At 38.4% G+C, this 22,500-nt stretch overlaps 2 protein-coding genes across 3 annotated transcripts in view; one reads left to right on the forward strand and one right to left on the reverse strand.

Annotated features, from left to right (window-relative positions):
* Positions 1–1,697: 1,697 nt before the first annotated feature.
* Positions 1,698–7,498, forward strand: pck1 (phosphoenolpyruvate carboxykinase 1 (soluble)). Its single transcript, XM_079884308.1, has 9 exons — positions 1,698–2,016; positions 3,069–3,309; positions 3,673–3,857; positions 4,379–4,582; positions 4,934–5,121; positions 5,530–5,692; positions 6,006–6,230; positions 6,342–6,569; positions 6,688–7,498. The coding sequence occupies exons 2-9, from the start codon at positions 3,086–3,088 to the stop codon at positions 7,137–7,139; spliced, it is 1,869 nt and encodes a 622-aa protein (XP_079740434.1). The 5' UTR covers positions 1,698–2,016; positions 3,069–3,085; the 3' UTR covers positions 7,140–7,498.
* A 9,412-nt stretch (positions 7,499–16,910) lies between these two features.
* pmepa1 (prostate transmembrane protein, androgen induced 1) overlaps positions 16,911–22,500 on the reverse strand; it is a 37,587-nt gene continuing 31,997 nt past the window's right edge. The window contains exons 4-5 of one of the 2 annotated variants that reach the window (XR_013822488.1): positions 18,614–19,817; positions 16,911–18,569 (exon numbers count right to left, since the gene is read on the reverse strand). Coding sequence is in view for 1 of the 2 variants with exons in the window: in XM_079883108.1 (XP_079739234.1) it covers positions 19,440–19,817 (378 nt within the window). In the remaining variant the exon portion in view is untranslated. Of the gene's footprint in view, positions 19,818–22,500 lie in introns of both variants that reach the window. The other variant, XM_079883108.1, reaches the window with a different exon arrangement.

A 22,500-nucleotide genomic window follows, 5' to 3' on the forward strand; every position in this document is an offset into this window, starting at 1 on the left:
TGCACCAAATACGAGTGTTAATCGGAGTTGGCGAGTAACATTTTTATGAATTCTAACAATGCATGAACGTGAACAAGGCCAGCGCTGCATCGTCACCAAAGTTTAAGCCTTGACAATTTAAATACTCAAGTGCGAGAAGACGAGGAAGGAAGCTCATGTCGTTTCTCTCGCGCTGTGGGATGTTTTGTGTGTGCAAACGACGTGTTCACACGCAATTATGTCAAAAACTAGTGAGTATCCTAGTAAACATAGTGGGTTTTATCTTAAGTGAACGTAAACAGTTCATGCATGTGTAACAGTCTCAGTGTATTAGATCTGTGCATTCGCTCTTAAAGCGACAGCGGCCTAATATTCCTGCAGCTGCTCCTTAATGCTAATCAAACAACAAAGGACAGAAAAATCACTCTTTACTGAATAACTTTTGGAACTTTAATGAGGATTAATTAATAAGGATGTTTAATTTACAGTGAAAAATGTTATTTTACATTTGCTTACTTTATTACATTTCTGTTCCTGAAAACTACTGTTAGATTCCTAAAAAAACCTGTAAAGCACTTTTTATTTCATTTGTATCTTTATGTTGTATTTCTTTGTGCTTTTGCTTGCAATTTGATTATTTGTTCTTACTTTATTACAGACTCTTTACTTGTCTTTAGTAATGTTTTAAATGTATATTAGTTAGACTATAGTAGTTTTAGCTGTGGTGTCGGAAATTGGAATAGAGAATTATGAATTTTCACTGGTATCCAAAATGTTGGTGTCATAACTCCCTGTTTCACGGCCAGTAAAGAAGAATATATGAATGGCCGGTTCATTTTCTTGAGGCAGTGCATGAACTACAGCTGATGATCTGAGATGATGAACAAGAACACAGAATATGACAATATGAGAGTTTGCTTGAACTGAAGCTGTTGAATAACATGCAGCTGTTCATTGACTGTATTTATCACAGCTTATCAGATGTTGTTAAAGCCATCCGGTGCTTATCTTTCTGTGTTCTGCGCTCTTTGTGACTTAAGGCTTTGCAATAGAGGGTCTTTAACCAAAACAAGCACAAGTCTTCAGATAAGCCTGTCACGTACTCTTCTTGTCCTGTTCAACATGCTTGAGTTTGTTTGTTTTCATCTCATGACAGTCACATCATGTCTCCTTCCTCCACATGCTTCAGCATAATGCTCTTATGTTTAATGGCGAGACAATTCCAGTTATGCAACTTACACTTATTTTTCATGCTTTGGAACTTTAGCTGATCAGGTTCTCTCAAAGTTATGACCAAACGCTCTTCCAGGAACACTGAAATAAATCAAGTTTCTGATTTTGCTCTCTAGTTCACTTTATCTGAGCAGTTTAAATGTCCTCCAGATAAAGAAAACCTTTACTCATTTACAGAAATGAAATGTTTAAAATGATGAAGGCGCAAGAAGTAGGTTGTTATAACATGATGACTGAATAATTCATCATAAAATGTTAAAATGTGTTTTTGTTCTCGCAAAAAGTGCTGAGTGAGCACGCGGACGAGCCTCCAGCTCACCGACCAATCAGCGCGCGAGCTGCACACGACGTCACTCCTCTTCCGTGACGTTGCATGTTCAGCTGTTGCATCACGTCGGAACGGGTCAAAGGTCGATTTAGGCTCCGGTCCGAACAGGTATTTTCCCAAACGAACAGTGAAATGATTCAATGATTAACTGGTGTGTGTGTGTGTGTGTGTGTGTGTGTGTGTGTCAGTGGCGTAGGTTTGATTTTGAAATTGGTGGGGACGGGGACATCATTATAAATATATTTTAAGTTTTGATCGAAATTATTGCTAAGGATATATCAGTGTCACTGGATATTGGTAGGGACACGTCCCTAGCGTCCCTACTAAATTCTACGCCCCTGGTGTGTGTGTTCCTCCTCCTCAGGTCAGTGTTGTATATAAGGCTGACTGTCACACTCATTGAGCAGAACACTGATGACCCTCCTCATCCTCACTGACTGATGAAGAGCTGCTGATTTACTTCTACAACACTCAAGGTAAACTTTTACAACGTGCAGTGGATGAGATAATATTTGAGTGCAGGTGTTTCAAACTGGGGACAAATCTGGAGAAAATCTTAATTAGAAAATTAGATTAAAATTAATACAATTATAAAAGACTGTGATTATAATATATATTTTAAAATATATTATATTGTTATATTTATATATTATAAGATATAACAATATTAGTGATCTGTTAAATATATTACATTTGATTAAACATTACTTTCTTAAAAATGTTAACTATTACATTATTAACAAGTAAATAATGCATTCAACAGTGCATCAAAGTTCCAACGATTAAATGATGAACAAAAATATTTCTTAATGTTCAAAAAGGTGCAGCTTTATAAATGTTTTAAAAACGTTATGCGAACGTTAAGGGAACATTACAGTACATTACTAAAGTAAGCAGAATAAAATATAATACTGAAACTAAATAGAAACTAAATTTATAATATTAATGTTTCATTGTATAAATTGGGGGTTTATAACAGATAGATATGATGATGATGATGATGATGATGTTTGGGGTCTAAAAGGCTTTGAATATTAGTTGTGTCAGGTTACTGTATGGTTCTAATTAAACAGAGAACCCACTGTGTGTGTGTGTGTGTTGCAAGGTTATTACAGTTTTGCATTTTTAAATGTTTTATTTTTTTTATATCGTTTTCAATTTTGCTTTAAATTTCAGTTTAGTTTTAGTTAGTTTCATTAATGGTTATGTTAGTTTTAGTTTAGATAGACATCTTAATAATAAAAAATAAAATAATAGTTTCAGATTGAACAAAGAACCAAATTATTACAATTTAAACAGTAAAACGAAGCTAAAAAGCTCAGATCGTCCACCACAGTAAACAGCTTATTAATTACGAAAACGATTATTTATTTTTGCTAATTTTTTTTATTTATTTCAGTTAGTTTTTCAGTAACTGCTGTTAGTTTCATTTAGTTTTAGTTTTTCATTTATTATGAATTTTTCATTTTATTTCAGTTTCCGAAAATGTTTTTTAGTCTTGGTCTCAGGTTTGGTGTGTGTGTTGCAGGACTCCTCGTCATCATCATGCCTCCTCAGCTGCAGTCTCAGAGCCGGGCCGAGTCCCGAGTCCTGCAGGACGTCCCGGCGGATCTGAGTCCAGCGCTGCGAGAGTTCATCGAGAACAGTGTGAGTCTCTGCCAGCCGGACTCGCTCCACATCTGTGACGGATCCGACGAGGAGAACCGGGCCGTGCTGAGTCTGCTGGAGGAGCAGGGCGTCATCACACAACTACACAAGTACAACAACTGGTACGACACGCGTCCTCTCTGACAGGACAAACACAAACTCATGATAGTGACGAGGTGAAGCTTTAACCCTCTGCTGCTCTTCAGGCGTTTTTGACCTAAAATTCTCACTTCTCACATGTGAAGAACACCAGAGGGTTAAACAGCCTTTCAGCAGCGCTGGAGCACATCATATATCAGGATCAGGTGTAGTGACTGCAGTGTCCCAGATCAGGATCAGGTGTAGTGACTGCAGTTTCCCAGATCAGGATCAGGTGTAGTGACTGCAGTTTTCCAGATCAGGATCAGGTGTGACTGCAGTTTCCCAGATCAGGATCAGGTGTGACTGCAGTTTTCCAGTGTTTGAGTCTCTCTGGTGTTCTTCAGCTGGCTGGCGCGCACAGACCCACGAGACGTGGCCCGAGTCGAGAGTAAGACGGTGATCGTGACCCCGGAGCAGCGAGACACGGTTCCTTCACCTCGAGGAGGAGGCGTCAGTGAACTCGGCCGATGGATGTCGCCCGAGGAATGGGACAAAGCCATGAACCTGCGCTTCCCCGGGTGCATGAAAGGTACACAAGCGTCCAGGAACCTTAAAGTCCCCCTGTAGCCAATCATTTTATCCCTTAAACTCCCTTTAACTCACCAAAAAGACACATTTAAATCGTCATGCCTTAAAATATCTTGAATGTAACTCGACACCCTTGCCTCATTTAGTATGCGCGGTTCTATGAATATGCAAATGAGCCCCGCCTCCACTCACTCACTCAGCTCAGAGATCCACTGGTTGACGATCACACGTTGATCTGATTGGTTACAAGGTAGTTTGTGACGTCAGAAACACCAGCGATTTCAAAGCGTTCTCATAATGTTGAATGAAATGATACAATGTAACGTTCCCGCAATGTTTGAAGAATGATACGATGTAACGTTCCCGTAATGTTTGAAGAATGATACAATGTAACGTTCCCGTAATGTTTGAAGAATGATAGAATGTAACGTTCCCGTAATGTTTGAAGAGTGATAGAATGTAACGTTCCCGTAATGTTTGAAGAATGATACGATGTAACGTTCCCGTAATGTACGTCCTCAGGTCGTGTGATGTACGTGATCCCGTTCAGCATGGGCCCGGTCGGATCTCCGCTCTCGAAGATCGGCGTGGAACTGACCGATTCCCCGTATGTTGTGGCCAGTATGAGGATCATGACCCGCGTGGGCAAACCCGTTCTGAACGCGCTCGGGAACGGGGAGTTCGTGAGATGCCTTCACTCCGTCGGATGCCCACTTCCCCTCAAGAGTGAGTACTAGTGAGATTCCTGAATATCTCTAGCTCTCTGTCTCTCTCTCTCTGTCTCCCCCTCTCCCCCCTCTGTCTCTCTCTCTCTCTCTCTCTCTCTCTCTCTCTGTCTCCCCCTCTCCCCCCTCTCCCCCTCTCCCCCTCTCCCCCCTCTGTGTCTCTCTCTCTCTCTCTCTCTGTCTCTGTTTCTCTCTCTCTCTCTCTCTCCAAGATTCAAATAGCTTTTTTGGCATGGTGAAAGAAATCTTTACATTGCCAAAGCATTAATAACACTATGCAATAAAAAATGAAATACATAAATAATAATAATAATGAAAAATAAAATACCCCCCCCCCCCCTCTCTCTCTCAGAGCCGCTGGTGAATAACTGGCCATGTAACCCGGATCTCACGCTGATCGCTCACATCCCGGACCAGAGGAGCATCGTGTCGTTCGGCAGTGGGTACGGTGGGAACTCTCTGCTGGGAAAGAAGTGTTTCGCTCTTCGGATCGCGTCTCGGATCGCTAAAGAGGAGGGCTGGCTGGCCGAACACATGCTGGTCAGTCTCAAACAAACTCACATCACATCCACAACTCAACTAAAGTCACTCTCAGTGTAAATATATTTAATAAAAACAACATTTTAATACATTTACATAATAAAGTTTGCAATATCAAGAAGCATATGTATTTCTTACAAAAACAGATGAATATATATTTTTTTATGCATTGTAAGTCACTGCGTATAAAGGCGTCTGCCAAATGCATAAATGAAAATGTTAAAACAGCAACTAAATAAATTCAAATTGAATGCAAAAAAGAGTTGAGATCCAAATATCTGCAGATAACACTAAAAACACATTTTTGGACAGCTTGATTGACAGCTCCATTAAACACTCACAGATACTGCTATCCCTGATTCGGTTTCCTCCTATAACGAGTAACGCGAGTATGATGTGTTCCTGCAGATCCTGGGCATCACGAACCCGGCGGGACAGAAGAAGTATTTTGCGGCGGCGTTCCCGAGCGCTTGTGGGAAAACTAACCTGGCCATGCTGAAGCCTTCTCTCCCGGGCTGGAAGGTGGAGTGTGTGGGAGACGACATCGCCTGGATGAAGTTCGACACCGAAGGTACAGATAGTGGTGTTAGTGTTCAGTGATGGTGTGTGTGTGTGTGTGTGAAGGTCCCTCCACAAAAACCCAATAGGATTTTTTGGGTTATTGCAGAAAATAAGCTTTAAAAACATCCAAAAAACACACTGACTTTTATGGAAGCTTGTTTCCGCCACAGAATAAAACATTTTAAAAGATAATTGCGACTTTATATCTCATAATTACGAGTTTACATCAAGAAATATATGAACGCATCATCATATGTTTATTACTGAGAAGAAATATGCAGTTTTTGCTCTTTGTTTTGACGTCCTCTGTTGTTGTGTTGAAGGGAATCTCAGAGCCATCAACCCAGAGAACGGTTTCTTCGGTGTGGCTCCAGGAACCTCCACCAAAACCAACCCGAACGCCATGGACACCATCCGGCAGAACACCATCTTCACCAACGTGGCCGAGACCAGCGCCGGCGGGGTTTTCTGGGAAGGCATGGATGAGGATCTGCCCGAGGGAACCACACTGAAGTCCTGGAAGAACCGGCCCTGGACGCCGGAGGACGGTAATCACAATTACAATTTATTCGGTTCTGTCACTCACGTCTCTCTTCTCTCTTCTCTCGTCCGACTCGTTGAACTACGATGATAACGACTTCTCTCCGTGTCTCTTCCAGGCGAGCCGTGCGCTCATCCCAACTCGCGCTTCTGCACACCGGCCGGCCAGTGTCCCATCATCGACCCGCAGTGGGAGTCTCCCGAAGGCGTTCCCATCGAGGCCGTGATCTTCGGTGGGCGTCGGCCCGAGGGCGTCCCACTGGTGTACGAGGCCTTCGATTGGTCGCACGGAGTGTTTGTGGGAGCGGCCATGAGATCCGAAGCCACGGCGGCCGCCGAACACACTGGTGAGTTAATGCACTAACAATATTGCTCATAATTAGTTCATTTCAACTAATGCATTAACTAACGAGAGTGAATGAAAGTGCTGAGATAGTAAAGCAGTGTGTGTTGCTGTGTGTCCAGGTAAAGTCATCATGCACGACCCGTTTGCCATGCGCCCGTTCTTCGGCTATAACTTCGGTCAGTATCTGTCGCACTGGTTGAGCATGCAGGATCGTCCCGAGGCCAAACTGCCCAAGATCTTCCACGTCAACTGGTTCCGCAAGAGCACGTCGGGCCGGTTCCTGTGGCCCGGGTTCGGGGAGAACATCCGAGTGCTGGAGTGGATGTTCCGCAGGGTGAGTGGCGAGGCCGAAGCGATGCCCAGCGCCGTCGGGTTCCTGCCCGTCGACCTGAACCTCAGAGGTCTCCCATCGGACCTGGACCTGGATCAGCTCTTCCACATCTCAGCCCAGTTCTGGACCCGGGAGGTGGAGGAGATCCGAGCGTACTTCCAGCGCGAGGTTAACCAGGACCTGCCCGGAGAGATGGAGCGACAGCTGGAGATGCTGGAGCAGAGAGTGAGACGGCTGTGAGAAACTGCTGTAGAGCCGTTCAGCAAACATCACACTCTCACTTTAGGACTTTTAATATTTGTAGCCCTCTAATCAGTGGCTGAACCCACCATGGAATTTAAAAAAAAAGATTAAAAAAAGGGTAATTGCTACTTTTTATCTTCCAATTATGTTTTTTTTCTCAGAAATGTAACACTTAAACTCGGAATTCTGAGGTGAAAAAGTCGTAATTGTGAGGAAAAAAATAGGAATTCCAAGGAAAAAAATTTAATTGTAAGAAATAAACTTGGAATTCTGAGGAAAAAAGTCAGAATTGTGAGATATAAACTCGGAATTCTGAGGACATTTTTGGAATTGTGAGATATAAACTTGTGAAATTGTGTGAAAACAAATTCAGAAGAAGAGCTTCCACAGATGGAGCTGACAGAAGATCTGATGACATCTATGAATGAAATTAAAGGACTGTTTGTTATTTAACCTTATAAATTATTGATGCAAAATGTGCAACTACATGTTCACATTTATATATTCAGCGGGAGGCTTTATGGCGGAAAACTTTAAACTGTTTGCAACCATTTCATTTTTCTAAATGTCTTAAATTATTTTTGTATTTCTGTGACTTTTGATATCTAGATCTACTTATTATCCATCTAGATATTAATAATAAAGATATTTAACTGTACATCTAGTATTTGTGTTTTAATCACAGTGAGCTTCATTGTCACTGGAGACGATGGAAATGTTGTGCTACATTTATAAACGTACATATACATAAATCATACATCACATGAATACTGTACATATGCTTTGATTTACACACAGTACAGAAACACATTCAGAGCAAGCAGAAACAAGAGACTTTAAGAGCATAACAGAATCCTGTAATGAGAGCAATTATGATTTCTCACCTTTTAATACTTACTGTCATGTGTGAAATTATATTGGCAGACTAGAGACAAAATGTTCCACTGCAAATTACAAACACAAGTGTGAATTCATCAGCAAGAGCGATAACTATAACGATAAATAAACATTTATAGGAATCGTTGTAAATAAAAGAACAGAGTCACTCCACGACTAACAATATCGACACAGAGGAACGATATCATCAGAATCACTGATGAACAATGCAAACATTATCAGCCAATCAGAACCCATCCTGCTTTAAGATCTCGGGCATTTAAAGGGACAGACGACAAATCTGAGAGTAAACAGAACGATATCGTGGACTAATATAGATCGCTTGACAAAGCCAACACTCCAAACTCTGCTCAGACTCGAATGCTATATCTTTTCTATCAAGACTTATTGAGTATTAAGCTATCTATCACTAGCAAAGATTATTTATTTATTTATAGTTTATTTGATAGGGACGGATACAGTGAACATAGATTATCTTCTCGAAGCAATCCCATGTCAGTATCACAGTGTTAGTGTATCACACCTGTCCCTAGAAGGGCTTTTTATATTAAATATTACACTAGATGAAAACATAAACAGTGAATACAATAAAAGATCAGCACAGATAACACGTTTTGACATGTGCGATCACACTGTTGATCAGGATTGTGTTTTTTGAAGGTAGATAGTAAAGTCTTTATCTTTTATTATCTCTAAGTGTACTCCACATGCTCTCGTAGATCTCTAACTTTGCAGTCTGTTTACAAAAATACAAAGTGGCTCGAGGGCAAGTCTATTCAAACATTTAAATACAAGATTTATATGGCTAAAGATACAAAAATTCATAAAATGTAAGATTTTGTGTTTAGCTAAAATAGAACAGTGATGAAATCTGATGGGCTTTTTATCTAAAATGTTAAAAGCTCGATTATAAAGCCGTTCGAGAGGTTTAGGGTGTTTGGCTGGACAGTGGTGAAATGGACAGCTGGGACAGAATCATTGTACTTAAAAAGACATAAGCACATTCAAATGTTAAACTATTCCTGATCATCCTAAAACAATTTATTCTGGCCTTCATTTTTAAAGATAGGCTTTTGATGTGACTTTTAGAGTCTAATATCACTCCTAAATATTTCTCCTGTTCGATTTGTTCAGTGATTTCACCTTTGGTTTCAATGTTTAATTTGTTTGCTGTTGGTGTCTTTTTTATATATACAAAAAGCACATGTTTTTGGTTTTCTTTGTATTCAGTGTCAAACAGGATCCATTTCGCCAAACTGACACTTTATCAAGACTTTGTTAATTTACTACGGATCACAGCAGGGTTTTTGCCGGCCAGATAAACCACAGTGTCGTCGGCATACAGTACATCTGAAGCCCAACCTCAAGAAGTGTGTTCATGTACAGCTAAAGAGAACAGGCCCCAGTACAGTTCCCTGAGGGATTCCTGTCACCATTTTACATGATCAATAACAACACAGGGTTCCCTGTAGATATGACTCAAACCATAAGAGTGCCTGCTCAAAACGGTCTCGATAGCCTTCTTTAGGTCCAGGAACACTGCGCTCACCATATTTCCTTTGTCAGGTGATTCTGTCTGGAACCGCACTGTTGTGGGTGCAGGAAGAGATGCGTTTCTAAATATTTAATTAGTTGTTCTGAAACTATTTTTTCCAATATTTTAGATGCTACCGGGACTAGAATAATTGGTCGATAGTTACTGGCATCTGCAGTATTCCCGGCTTAACTAGTGTTTTTTCCAAGTATCTGGAAATTCTCCAGTTTTAATAGAGACATTAATAATTTTGGGCATTTAAAAAAAAAAAAACTGCATCCATATTGTATGTGTCTCTGGATGCAGTGGTATTCAGGTCCGAAATAGCTTTAAAGACCCCCTGTGGTGAAAATCCAGCTTTTAATGTTGTTTATGTGTCTATGTGGTGTTTTTAATCTGCTTTAAGACAAAGCATGTGTAAGTTCATAAGTCGACAGCATTGCTGAGTATTTCCTCCTTAAAACTGCAGTGAACCAAAGACAGTCTCAAAAACACGCTTTGAAATCGCTGGTGTTTCTGACGTCACAAACTACCTTGTAACCAATCAGATCAACGTGTGATCGTCAACCAGTGGATCTCTGAGCTGAGTGAGTGAGTGGAGGCGGGCTCATTTGCATATTCATAGAACCACGCATACTAAATGAGGCAAGGGTGTCGAGTTACTTTCAGGATATTTTAAGGCATGAAGATTTTTTTTCAAGGAAAAAACTTTTAAATATGTAATTCTGGTGATCAAAGATGAGTTTTAAGGGATAAAATGATTGACTACAGGGGGACTTTAAATCATGCTAACACGGAGTGTTCTGAGTAAAACCTTCAAGCTTTTAAAAGTTATTTTAAACTTTCAGACCTTTTGTCATCAAACTTTACTCATTTAGTAATCGTTATGGTTCTTGAATCTCTCCTGAAGGAACACAAGATCTTCTTCATCGCTCAGTATGAAGCTGTTAGGATGGAAAACAAGGTGATTTTTCAGACTCCATTGGCAGATATTTGTTCTTGTTTTAAGCCCAAACTGATGATTTTTTTCAGTAATCAAGACTTCTTCTCCAGTAAATTAATCTTGATTTAAGAATGTTTAGATATTTGTGCTGGAAAAACCGAAACACTGAGAAAGAGCATGTTTTGCGGTGTGTTGCACACACACACACACACACACACACATATATATATATATATATATATATATATATATATATATATATAGTAGAACATTCATCATCTTGAATGTTTAAATAAAATGTGCTGTAATGAATGTGAATAAGTTAAGACACTTACAGTGTCTCTCTGGACGGGTTCATGACCTTCATGTGAACATTACATCACATTCACATCAATTGCAGTGACGAAGTTCATTCATACTGACGCTCGTCAAACTTGTGTAATGTTCATAAGCTCAAGCGTATTTGCTCATGCGAGTGATAATGCTGGATGAGCGACAGAAGCGTGGACTTCAGCTGGAGCGTTATCTGCCGGAGCAGTGCATGCTGGGTAAATGGGGCATGTTCTCACCCTCATATAACGTCAGATAATGAGCTGCTGACGCTCGACTCGTTCTGCTGCCAATAACTGCCTTTCTAGGGAATGAGAAACATGTTGGACGGTGTCCATATAGTGGAGAAATGAGTTTACAAATGATATAGTATGTTAATAAATCCTAATTTATTAACATACAGAATCCGCTGACTGAAACTCTATTCTGAACACCTAAAAAAACTCAATAATGATTTGATCTGACGTTTTTTTAAGTGTTGCTACTTGTTTCAGAACGATCAGAGAACATTCAAAGTAACGATCAGAGAACATTCAAAAGTAACATTAAGAGAACATTCAAAAGTAACGTTCAGAGAACATTCAAAAGTAACGATCAGAGAACATTCAAAAGTAACGTTCAGAGAACATTCAAAAGTAACGTTCAGAGAACATTCAAAAGTAACATTCAGAGAACATTCAAAAGTAACGATCAGAGAACATTCAAAGTAACGATCAGAGAACATTCAAAAGTAACGATCAGAAAACATTCAAAAGTAACATTCAGAGAACATTCAAAAGTAACGCTCAGAGAACATTCAAAAGTAACGATCAGAGAACATTCAAAAGTAACGTTCAGAGAACATTCAAAAGTAACATTCAGAGAACATTCAAAAGTAACGATCAGAGAACATTCAAAAGTAACGTTCAGAGAACATTCAAAAGTAACATTCAGAGAACATTCAAAAGTAACGATCAGAGAACATTCAAAAGTAACATTCAGAGAACATTCAAAAGTAACGATCAGAGAACATTCAAAAGTAACGTTCAGAAAACATTCAAAAGTAACATTCAGAGAACATTCAAAAGTAACGCTCAGAAAACATTCAAAAGTAACGATCAGAGAACATTCAAAAGTAACGTTCAGAGAACATTCAAAAGTAACGTTCAGAAAACATTCAAAAATAACGTTCAGAAAACATTCAAAAGTAACGCTCAGAGAACATTCAAAAGTAACGTTCAGAGAACATTCAAAAGTAACGCTCAGAGAACATTCAAAAGTAACGATCAGAGAACATTCAAAAGTAACGCTCAGAGAACATTCAAAAGTAACGATCAGAGAACATTCAAAAGTAACGCTCAGAAAACATTCAAAAATAACGTTCAGAAAACATTCAAAAGTAACGTTCAGAGAACATTCAAAAGTAACGATCAGAGAACATTCAAAAGTAACGTTCAGAGAACATTCAAAAGTAACATTCAGAGAACATTCAAAAGTAACGATCAGAGAACATTCAAAAGTAACGTTCAGAGAACATTCAAAAGTAATGTTCAGAGAACATTCAAAAGTAACAATCAGAGAACATTCAAAAGTAACGATCAGAGAACATTCTAAAATAACGTTCAGAGAACATTCAAAAGTAACGATCAGAGAACATTCAAAAGTAACGATCAGAGAACATTCTAAAATAACGTTCAGAGAACATTCAAAAGTAACGATCAGAGAACATTCAAAAGTAACGTTCAGAGAACATTCTAAAATAACGTTCAGAGAACATTCAAAAGTAACATTCAGAGAACATTCAAAAGTAACGATCAGAGAACATTCAAAAGTAACGATCAGAGAACATTCAAAAGTAACGATCAGAGAACATTCTAAAGTAACGTTCAGAGAACATTCAAAAGTAACGATCAGAGAACATTCTAAAGTAACGTTCAGAGAACATTCAAAAGTAACGTTCAGAGAACATTCTAAAGTAACGTTCAGAGAACATTCAAAAGTAACGATCAGAGAACATTCAAAAGTAACGATCAGAGAACATTCTAAAGTAACGATCAGAGAACATTCAAAAGTAACGATCAGAGAACATTCAAAAGTAACGATCAGAGAACATTCTAAAGTAACGTTCAGAGAACATTCAAAAGTAACGTTCAGAGAACATTCTAAAGTAACGTTCAGAGAACATTCAAAAGTAACGATCAGAGAACATTCAAAAGTAACGATCAGAGAACATTTAAAAGTAACGTTCAGAGAACATTCAAAAGTAACGTTCAGAGAACATTCTAAAGTAACGTTCAGAGAACATTCAAAAGTAACGATCAGAGAACATTCTAAAGTAACGATCAGAGAACATTCAAAAGTAACGATCAGAGAACATTCAAAAGTAACATTCAGAGAACATTCAAAAGTAACGATCAGAGAACATTCAAAAGTAACATTCAGAGAACATTCAAAAGTAACATTCAGAGAACATTCAAAAGTAACGATCAGAGAACATTCAAAGTAACATTCAGAGAACATTCAAAAGTAACGTTCAGAGAACATTCAAAAGTAATGATTTGTCTGAGACGTGTGTGTGTGTGTGTGTGTGTGTGTTGTTTAGTGCAGGTCAAACACACTGAAGACAGAGCTCTGCTGACGGAAGCCCTTCAGGAACAACATGTTTTCTGCTGTTATCTGAGCGCGTTCTGCGGTCTCGACACGGACTCACACCTGTGACCGACAACAGGAGACTGGCAGCTCACGACCTCTGAATGAACAAGATGTTCCTCTTTACTGGATAGGCTAATTGAGATTCCACAACTCAGGGAACACGTCTTATCGCAGCAATAACTGTTGAACAGAGATTTCAACACACGATCAAAGTTTACGAGCCGCTGAAGTTCAAACCAGAGACTCGAGGAATGATCCGGTGTGAGTCGGATGATCAGATGACCCGACAGACATATGCTCGAAGAACGCTTAGCTGGCGTTTCCATTAAGTTATGAAAAATATTATTTTTGATCGTTCAAAATGCCCCTTTTAAAAAACAACGTTTTTTCTTGGTTATGTGAACGTTGTCTATTGTATCATTCTTAATCTTCCAGCATTATGGGAATGTTGCTTTTGAATGTTTTCTGAACGTTCTGAAGTAGCATTTAAAGGAACGTCCAGCTAAAATGTTTCAGTTAAAAACGGCGTATAAATAATGTTTTAATGCTAACGTGCTAAAATTATTAAAGCCCAGATAATGAACGTTCTATTAATGTTACTGGAAGAACGTTTGTATGACTTTGAGGGAACCTTGACAGAACGTTCTGAGAACATTCCGTTAGTCCGTCGCTTTTATTTATTTCTCTTCAATCAATTATTATTATTTTCCTATTAAACACCTATAGTTAAAAAAGTGACACTTTATTTTAAGGGGACGTAGTTACACTGTACTTACTCTAAGTATGGAGTAATATTAATTAAATGTAGTTAATGTAGAGTTACAGTTATAGGGTTAGTTACTTCTGCAGTTATGGATAATTTACTGTTATTACTACAGTACATATACATGTAGTAACGTGTAACTACTTCACCCTAAAATAAAATATTACTATTAAATCATTTGTCATGTTCTATTAAAAGTTATATTTTAGGGTACTTAAATATTTTCATTATATATATTTATTATATTTTTCTACTAAACACACGTAGTTAAAACATTTCAGTCATACTCCATTAAACAGACTACACTTCTGCTTAACTCTGTATTAAATTATCAAGAGTTAAATTAATTCTTTGTTATTTCATCAAAGCTGAATAATTATTAATCAATCAGAACAGCCTCTAATTAGATTATTAATGAATCGATCGACTGTAAATAGTGGAAGACGAGGTGAATTAACTTGAACTTTAATAGCAGTTCATGTCATATGAACAACAACACACAAATAAAGGATTATTTGTTTATTATTAATTTATATTTACATTTTATTACATCATTTAACTTATTGATTATTAATTTTATTATTTTTATTGAGATATTATTAAGATCTGTTTATTATTAATTACTTAGCAGAGTTTATTTTAACACTATATTTCATTGTTATTTGTTATATTGTATATTTCTTTTTCTTGCATGTAAACAACAATCATGTAAATAAAGTACATAAACCTGAATTAAAGGAACTGATTAAGAGCGTTTCAGCTTCAGACTCGATCTATAAGAACATAAATGCATTTACTGATGAATATTTGATAATGAAGTGCATGAGAGGAATCTTCATACAGTGGGAGATTAATGTCTGTAAAGTATTAACTGATGGTATATTTTACGTTTCTTTCAGTGCTAAAATGTGCAAATCCTAAATCATAACCGAATGTCCTGAAGAGCTCAGATGATTCTCATGTGAAGAACATGAGGAGAGTTCATGAGGAAGATCACTGATGACACGAGCCTGCCCTCTGCTGGACAGGAGCATGAACTGCGTGTACTGTAGCGCCACCTGCTGGAAACACAAGACTACTGAACCCTCAACGAGCGGCATCATATCTGATATGAGCTCTAAATATTGAACATGATCTGATAAACCTGTCAGTCTCCTCCAGTCCTTCTGCCTCTGACAGTTTAGACTCTTTTAGAAAGTAAAAGTCTTTTAGTTTAATTGTACAAACGTCCTTCAGCTCGTGTCTTTATGATCTGAAATCTGATTTTTATCAAGTAAATATGAGAATAACTTTGATATTGTTAGTAATATTTCAGCTGGACTGAAGCAGGTTTACTTGATTATTCATAATAATTTATTCTAAAAAATCATGAGTATCAAATATGATCATCAGGCTTTTGAGGAAGGGTTATTTGTTCATCGTTGTATTGCATTGCATTATATGTTTTAAAACTACAGATCATAAACTAAGCATTTAAATATCATCTTACTAAGACATATTATTGGCAGATATTGATATTTATATGCATTTCATGTCAATATCTGCTATACTGTTATAAAGATCTCATTTTCAAAAAATGTCCTCCATATTCTCACTATATCAGACTATATGAGCCATAAAGTCCTGATGGATCAAATATGATCCTCAACATCAAACATGCAAACTTTTATATTTTGTCTAAGGGTTCAATAAACTGATTATTTGACATGTCAGGCTTTACAGGGTTAAAGTTGAACATAATACAGACATCTGAAAATTTAATTCACTATGGCTGTTGATGTGCTTCATATTGATATTAATTCATCATCAAACATCATCTACTGATGCATGTAAACGCAAAAGAGGAATAAATAACAACTCAATGCATTACATATTTTATAAAAGGTTTTATTTGTTTATTTGGCAGCTAAATTGAAATGCATCAGATTGTATAACATGGTGTGTGTGAGATAGACACAGTCCCAAAGAGAAACATCCGGTAACACTTTCAGCTTCTGATATAAATAAAAATAAAAATAAGAGTTACATGTAAGCAGTTATTACTGACGACAACACGTGTGTAGATCCGAACGCAGAAGATTCCCGTTCCCAACATCAGCTGGGATCTCTAGAGGAGTTCATCCTGAAACCAGGGAATGAAGCAGATGGAAAACCTTCAGAACACACACCAGCGATCGCTCATCCACACACACACACACACACACACACACACACACACACACACACACACACACACACACTGAGAGCAACACGAGGAAGAGCGGACGTCCTGGCGTGTGTGTGTCGTCTCGTGCTGAAACTCTCACCAGATCACATGCATCACACGCCGAGGCAAACACACACGGGACTGAAGGCACGTTTCTTCAGGAGCGGCGCTCGTCTTCATCAGTGAGAACATCACTCACACATCTGGCCTTTCTTTAACAAAAAGAAGCAACAATAACATAAAACAACTATATATTTAATCTGCGCTAAACTACTTTATCAAAAGGCCAATAGTCGGTATATTGCAACTCTCTCCACTATCATCATCATCATCATCATCATCATCATCATGCATACAATGTCACTTCCTGTCAACGGCCGCCTGATTGGCTGACTGGGTCATGTGACACACTGGCATCTCGGAGGGCACAAAACGGGCGTCTCTGAAGGGAAGACGTGACGCTGGAGAGAGAACGACCCGCGCCGACGGGATGTGCATTTATGGAATATACATTATAGAAATGCCAAATGCATCATATATCATACGCAGCAGGAATACAGATATTACAGGAATACCAAAGGCAAAAGCTAACTAGAGCACACGATACTATGATCTGAAATAACAAATGCATCATATATTATATCATCCAGAAATGCCAAATGCACATGAAGAAATATATGTGGAATATGTTATAAATGCACTAGTTTGGAATCTAAACAGAGTAAAGAAACGCATTTCGCTGATAATATGGAACTTGATTTACAGAAATGCCAAAAGCATCATTTATGAAACATCATAATAACCAGAATGAGTCTTTCGCAGTTTCTCTCTCCAGCTGTTGACTTCCAGTTAGAAGCGTTTCTCTGGAATAAAACCGAACACGGCAAAATCCGACCCGATATCCCCCGCCGGGACGGACGAGCACAGACTGAATCATGGGAATCTTTTCCTACTTAAGGGTTTTTGTCTGGTTTCCAGTGCAAATATCTAAAACTTCTTGAATCAAGATGCATTTACTAGATGAGTAAAATGACATAAGGTTTTATGTCCTGTTTTCCGGGGGAATTCATCAAAATCAAGAGAGTTTATGCTGAAAACAAGCAAAATGATCCGCCAATGTGTCAGAAAAATAATGTTAATTCAAACACAAACAAGATTCTTTTTCTGACCCCATTGGCAGATCATTTTGCTTGTTTTGAGCATAAACTCACTTGATTTTGATTTATTTCCCCAGAAAACAAGACTTAATATCTTATGTCGTTTTACTACTTTAGTAAATGCATCTTGATTTAAGGAATGTTTGATATTTGGACTGGAAACAAGACAAAAATACTGAGTAAGAAAAGCATTTTTTGCAGTTCGCGAGAGTCACCGTTTGGCAGCGATTCTGATTCTGATTCAGTGACTCATTGATTCAGTTGATCCATTGACTCATTGACTCATTGATTCAGTGACTCATTGATTCAGTTGATTCAGTGACTCATTGATTCAGTGACTCATTGAGTCGAGTGAATCAACTCTCTCCTGGTGGATCTTCCCGCAACATTCCCACGACGTGATTCCAGTTCTGCGAGCGTCGTCACACGACGGAGCGTTTGCATATTGGTTTGCGTTTGTGCTCGTTCACGGCTACAGGTGTGGATTGTTTTCCTCTCGGTAAAGTGCTATAAGAGACGCCGCAGCCGAACACAAGGAATCCTTCGCTTCTAAACACCAATGATTGTGAATTCAGATTTCTAGAATACAGAATAAAATTAAGGCGAACACATCTGAGACATGAAACTACACTAGTAATCTAGAGCTACTCTCTCAGATCTGGGAAGCAAAGGCTTCTGGTCCGGATGATGGGAATTAACAGGTTAATCCCAGTCCAGGACACACACACACTATCTGTGGACCGACCGTATCGTAATATTAAAAATAGTGCAATTTTAGACATTTATATAAATAACTCTAAAATCGTGCTTTTAAGTTTTGCTTTTCTTAAGCTTTCCATACACATGTATATATATTCATATAGTAGCCTATACACACACACATACACACACACACACACACACACACACACACACACACACAGAGTAACGCATGAACCTGCGTATTGTTGTTGGCAAACGCTCTCTCTGACAGCAAACACACACACACACACACACACACACACACACACACACACACACACACACACACACACACACACACATCAGAATAAATCTCGATATTGTGCATCTAATGCGAAACTAGTGATGCGTAATGAAGCGTCTTTCCAGAAGAAGAACTGAAGACGAGAGCAAACCCTGAAAGGAAGAGAGTGTTTCTACGCTGCAGAACATGATCTTTCTCAGTTTATCATCGTGATGTCCAGCACAAACATCTCAGCGCTCTGAAATCAGGTCTTTAAGTGAGTCTGTGCTTAAAACACCAGCTGATATCTGCCACTGAGTCGGAGAAATAATCGTTTTCCCTTTGAATTCAGTTCATTTCCCAGACTCCGCTAGCAGACATTAGTTCCCGTTTTAAACTCATGTTGATGATTTTCAGACGTGATATCTTCACTCGCTGTCGAACTTCTCCAGTAAATGTCTTGATTTGAGAACGTTTAGATATTAGTGCTGGAAAACGAGATGGCGTAGGGATTGTTCTCCGAGGAATAATCCCGCGAGGAGCTGAGAAAGGTCGTCAGAAAAGCTAAGAGCATTGAGGACACATGACATGTAAATATATATATATGTGTGTGTGTGTGTGTGTGTGTGTGTGTGTAAAGGTCTGAGTGAAAAGGCAAGACCGGAGTGAATCCGTGAGCTCTCGTGAGTCTCTTGTGCAACTGCCTGATTTTCCACGATCGCTGACGTCATCAGACCTGCTGTGTGTAATATGCAGTATATATATATATATAGGAAGTCTGTCTCGTCTAAAGGAAAAGGCCAGACCGGAGATGAGCCTGTTTTCCTCCGATTCTCCACCCGGACGAACGGGACTCTGGATCGCTGACGTCATCAGACCTGCTGTGCGTTGAGTTTGTCTGTATTGCGTGTGTCCGTCCGGCTGATCTGAATGAGCTGAGTGTGTGTGTGTGCGTGCGAGCCCGGGTGGTAGCAGTGACCTATGACCTGGCAGTAGGCGGGCGGGGCCGTGATGCGGTCGAACACGGTGCGGTTGGGCGGCGCGCGCACAGACTCACGGTTGAGCTCCAGCTGCTGCTCGGCGTCCCGCAGCTGGAGGGAGCACGGGCCCTGGTACGGCGGAGGCTCCTCCCCGTCCGACAGAGAGATGGTGGGCGGCAGGTCGATGGTGGCGTGCGGCAGGTACGGGTACGTGGGCTGGAAGCGGCTCGCACGCGGGCGCTGGAGGGACGAGGGCCGAGGGGTGTACACCTGAACACAGAGGCACACATCAGCACACTGTCAGCACGGACACTCAAACACTGATGCTTCTCATTTTCAATGCAATGTTTTGACATTTTTGTTCAATAATATTTCTAATATTGTGTACTTTGAGGGAATTTTATGACACTAAGTAATATTTATGCATTTCTTTTTTACATATTGTGCATTATTTTTATATTTTTGTTCTATCATAATTTTTATATTTTGTATTTTCAGGGAATTTTATGGTACTAAGTAACATTTATGCATTTTTTAAAAATATTTATGTTCTATCATAAATGTATTTTTAAATATTTTGTATTTTGTGGGAATTTTTATGGCACTAAGTAACATTTATGCATTCGTTTAGCATATTGTGCATTTTTAATGCAATTGTATGACATTTTTGTTCAATCATATCTTTAAGTCACTCATTGTCATCACATTTTTGTTCAATAATATTTTTAAATATTTTACATTTTGTGGGAATTTTACAGCACCAATTAATAATTATGCATTATTTTTGCATAAATGCTATGCATTTCTAATGCAATGTTTTGACATTTTTGTTCAGTCATATTTGTAATATTTTGTATTTTGAGGACATTTTACGGTACTAAGTAACATTTATGTATTCTTTTTGCATAATTATTATGTATTTTATTAGGGCTGTCAATCGATTAAATTTTTTAATCGCGATTAATCGCATATTGTCATGAGTTAACTCGCGATTAATCGCATTTAATCGCACATTTTTTTATTTGTTCTAAATGTACCTTAAATTAATACTTTTCAAGTTTGTAATACTCTAATCAACGTGGGCATGGATACATATAGATGCTTTATGCAAATGTAGCCTATGTTTATTATTGAAAACATAGTCAATATAGAGCATAAAGACGAGACATGTTTCAAAGGCCATAGATGTTTTTCAAAGAACTCGTTCATGTCTATTAGACACGTAGAAAGAACAAAAAAAATGGCAGGTTACCATTACTTCTCTTTCTTTGCACTGAGCAATTTACTAACACAAACATGTTTAGATTTTTGCATGACAGGGCAGCTCTTCTGAAAATGCTAAATGTACATTTGTTATTTATTAGCCTATTACATAGTTTGTCTCTCTCTGTGCCCATTTTGATGAAGCTAAATTCTCAATAAAACTGTTTTCATTGGTATATTTAACTGTTTCTGTTGTCAAACAACGGAATGAATTTGAAATGGTGACTGAAACGCGACCCAATAAACATAACCAGCTCTCCCTTCCAAAATGTTAAGTTAATCTGCACAAAAATTCTGATAATCGAGCCGTCGTCTGGTGAAATCAAATTCACATAAGATAAAGACTATATCTGTGCTCTGATTTCGGCTATACTTGTAAAATTAGAGAAGCAACATAATATCTGTGCTTAACTGAATAAAGCGCTGCTCCTCCGCGCGAGACGCAGAGAGAGAGAGAGAGAGAGAGAGAGAGAGAGAGAGAGAGAGAGAGAGAGAGAGAGAGAGAGAGAGGTGCGCGCACGTGCTGGAAGAGCAGCCTACCGGCGATTCTCAGAAACTAAATAAGGTTTAGTTTTTTACTCAGAAACTAAACTAAATAAGCGTTCTAAATAACGCTTTGTTGAAGGGAAAAAATCGCTAAAGGGGTCTGCAATGTCGCTAAGTTGGCAACACTGTATCTCCATTTCTCCAACTGGGGTTGGGCCACGGGTCAAACAGAAAATACGCGCTGCGTTAATCGCGCGTTAAAAAAATTTGTGCCGTTAATATGATTTTGCGTTAACGCGTTATTAACGCGCTAACTTTGACAGCCCTAATTTTTATGCAATGTTTTGACATTTTTGTTCAATCATATTTTTAATATTTTGTATTTTGAGGGAATTTTATGGCACTAAGTAACATTTATGCATTCGTTTAGCATATTGTGCATTTTTAATGCAATTGTATGACATTTTTGTTCAATCATATCTTTAAGTCACTCATGCGCTGCCGCTCCTGCTCCTCTCCGTCTAAAACACCACAAATATATGGTTTTTCCCCGTCACAGTCTTTTTTGCATAAATACTATGCATTCTTTTTGCATATTGCGCATTTTTAATGCAATTTTTTGACTGTTCACTGAAGCGCTGCTGCTCCTCACTCAGGGGTCACTCAGGGGTCACCCAGGGGTCACTCAGGGGTCACTCGGCTCATACTCCTCAGTCAAAAACAATGCAAATGTATGTTTTGTTCCCCAGTAAAGTCAATGTATTGTATTTTTGTTCAATAATATTTTTAAATATTTTGAATTTTGTGGGAATTTTATTAATAATTATGCTTTCTTTTTGCATAAATGCTATGCATTTCTAATGCAATGTTTTGACATTTTTGTTCAGTCATATTTGTAATATTTTGTATTCTGAGGGAATTGTATGGTCCTAAGTTATATTTATGCATTTTTGTGTAATTATTATGCATTTGTATGCAATTTTTGAAAATTATCATTTTATTTTATTTTATATCATGTATTTTGAGGGAATTTTATGGCACTAAATAATATTTATGCAATAATTATCCATTTATTTTCAACACAATGCAATTAATTAATCCAAACAAATTTTTTCCTCGATTAACCCCTTCATTGCCGTGTGCTCTGTTCTGCATAACGGCTGTGCTGAAGATTTAGCCCCAAAAATCACATTTACAATATGTT

Source organism: Squalius cephalus, assembly GCF_949319135.1.
Source record: "Squalius cephalus genome assembly, chromosome: 10".
NCBI classification, from domain to species: Eukaryota; Metazoa; Chordata; class Actinopteri; order Cypriniformes; family Leuciscidae; genus Squalius; species Squalius cephalus.

Bases quoted from the DNA above. Each gene is read 5' to 3' on its own strand.
- pck1 (XM_079884308.1), top strand. From the start codon at position 3,086: ATGCCTCCTCAGCTGCAGTCTCAGAGCCGGGCCGAGTCCCGAGTCCTG. The intron at 3,310-3,672 runs GTACGACACGCG...GGTGTTCTTCAG, and splicing joins CTACACAAGTACAACAACTG to CTGGCTGGCGCGCACAGACC. The intron at 3,858-4,378 runs GTACACAAGCGT...GTACGTCCTCAG, and splicing joins CTTCCCCGGGTGCATGAAAG to GTCGTGTGATGTACGTGATC.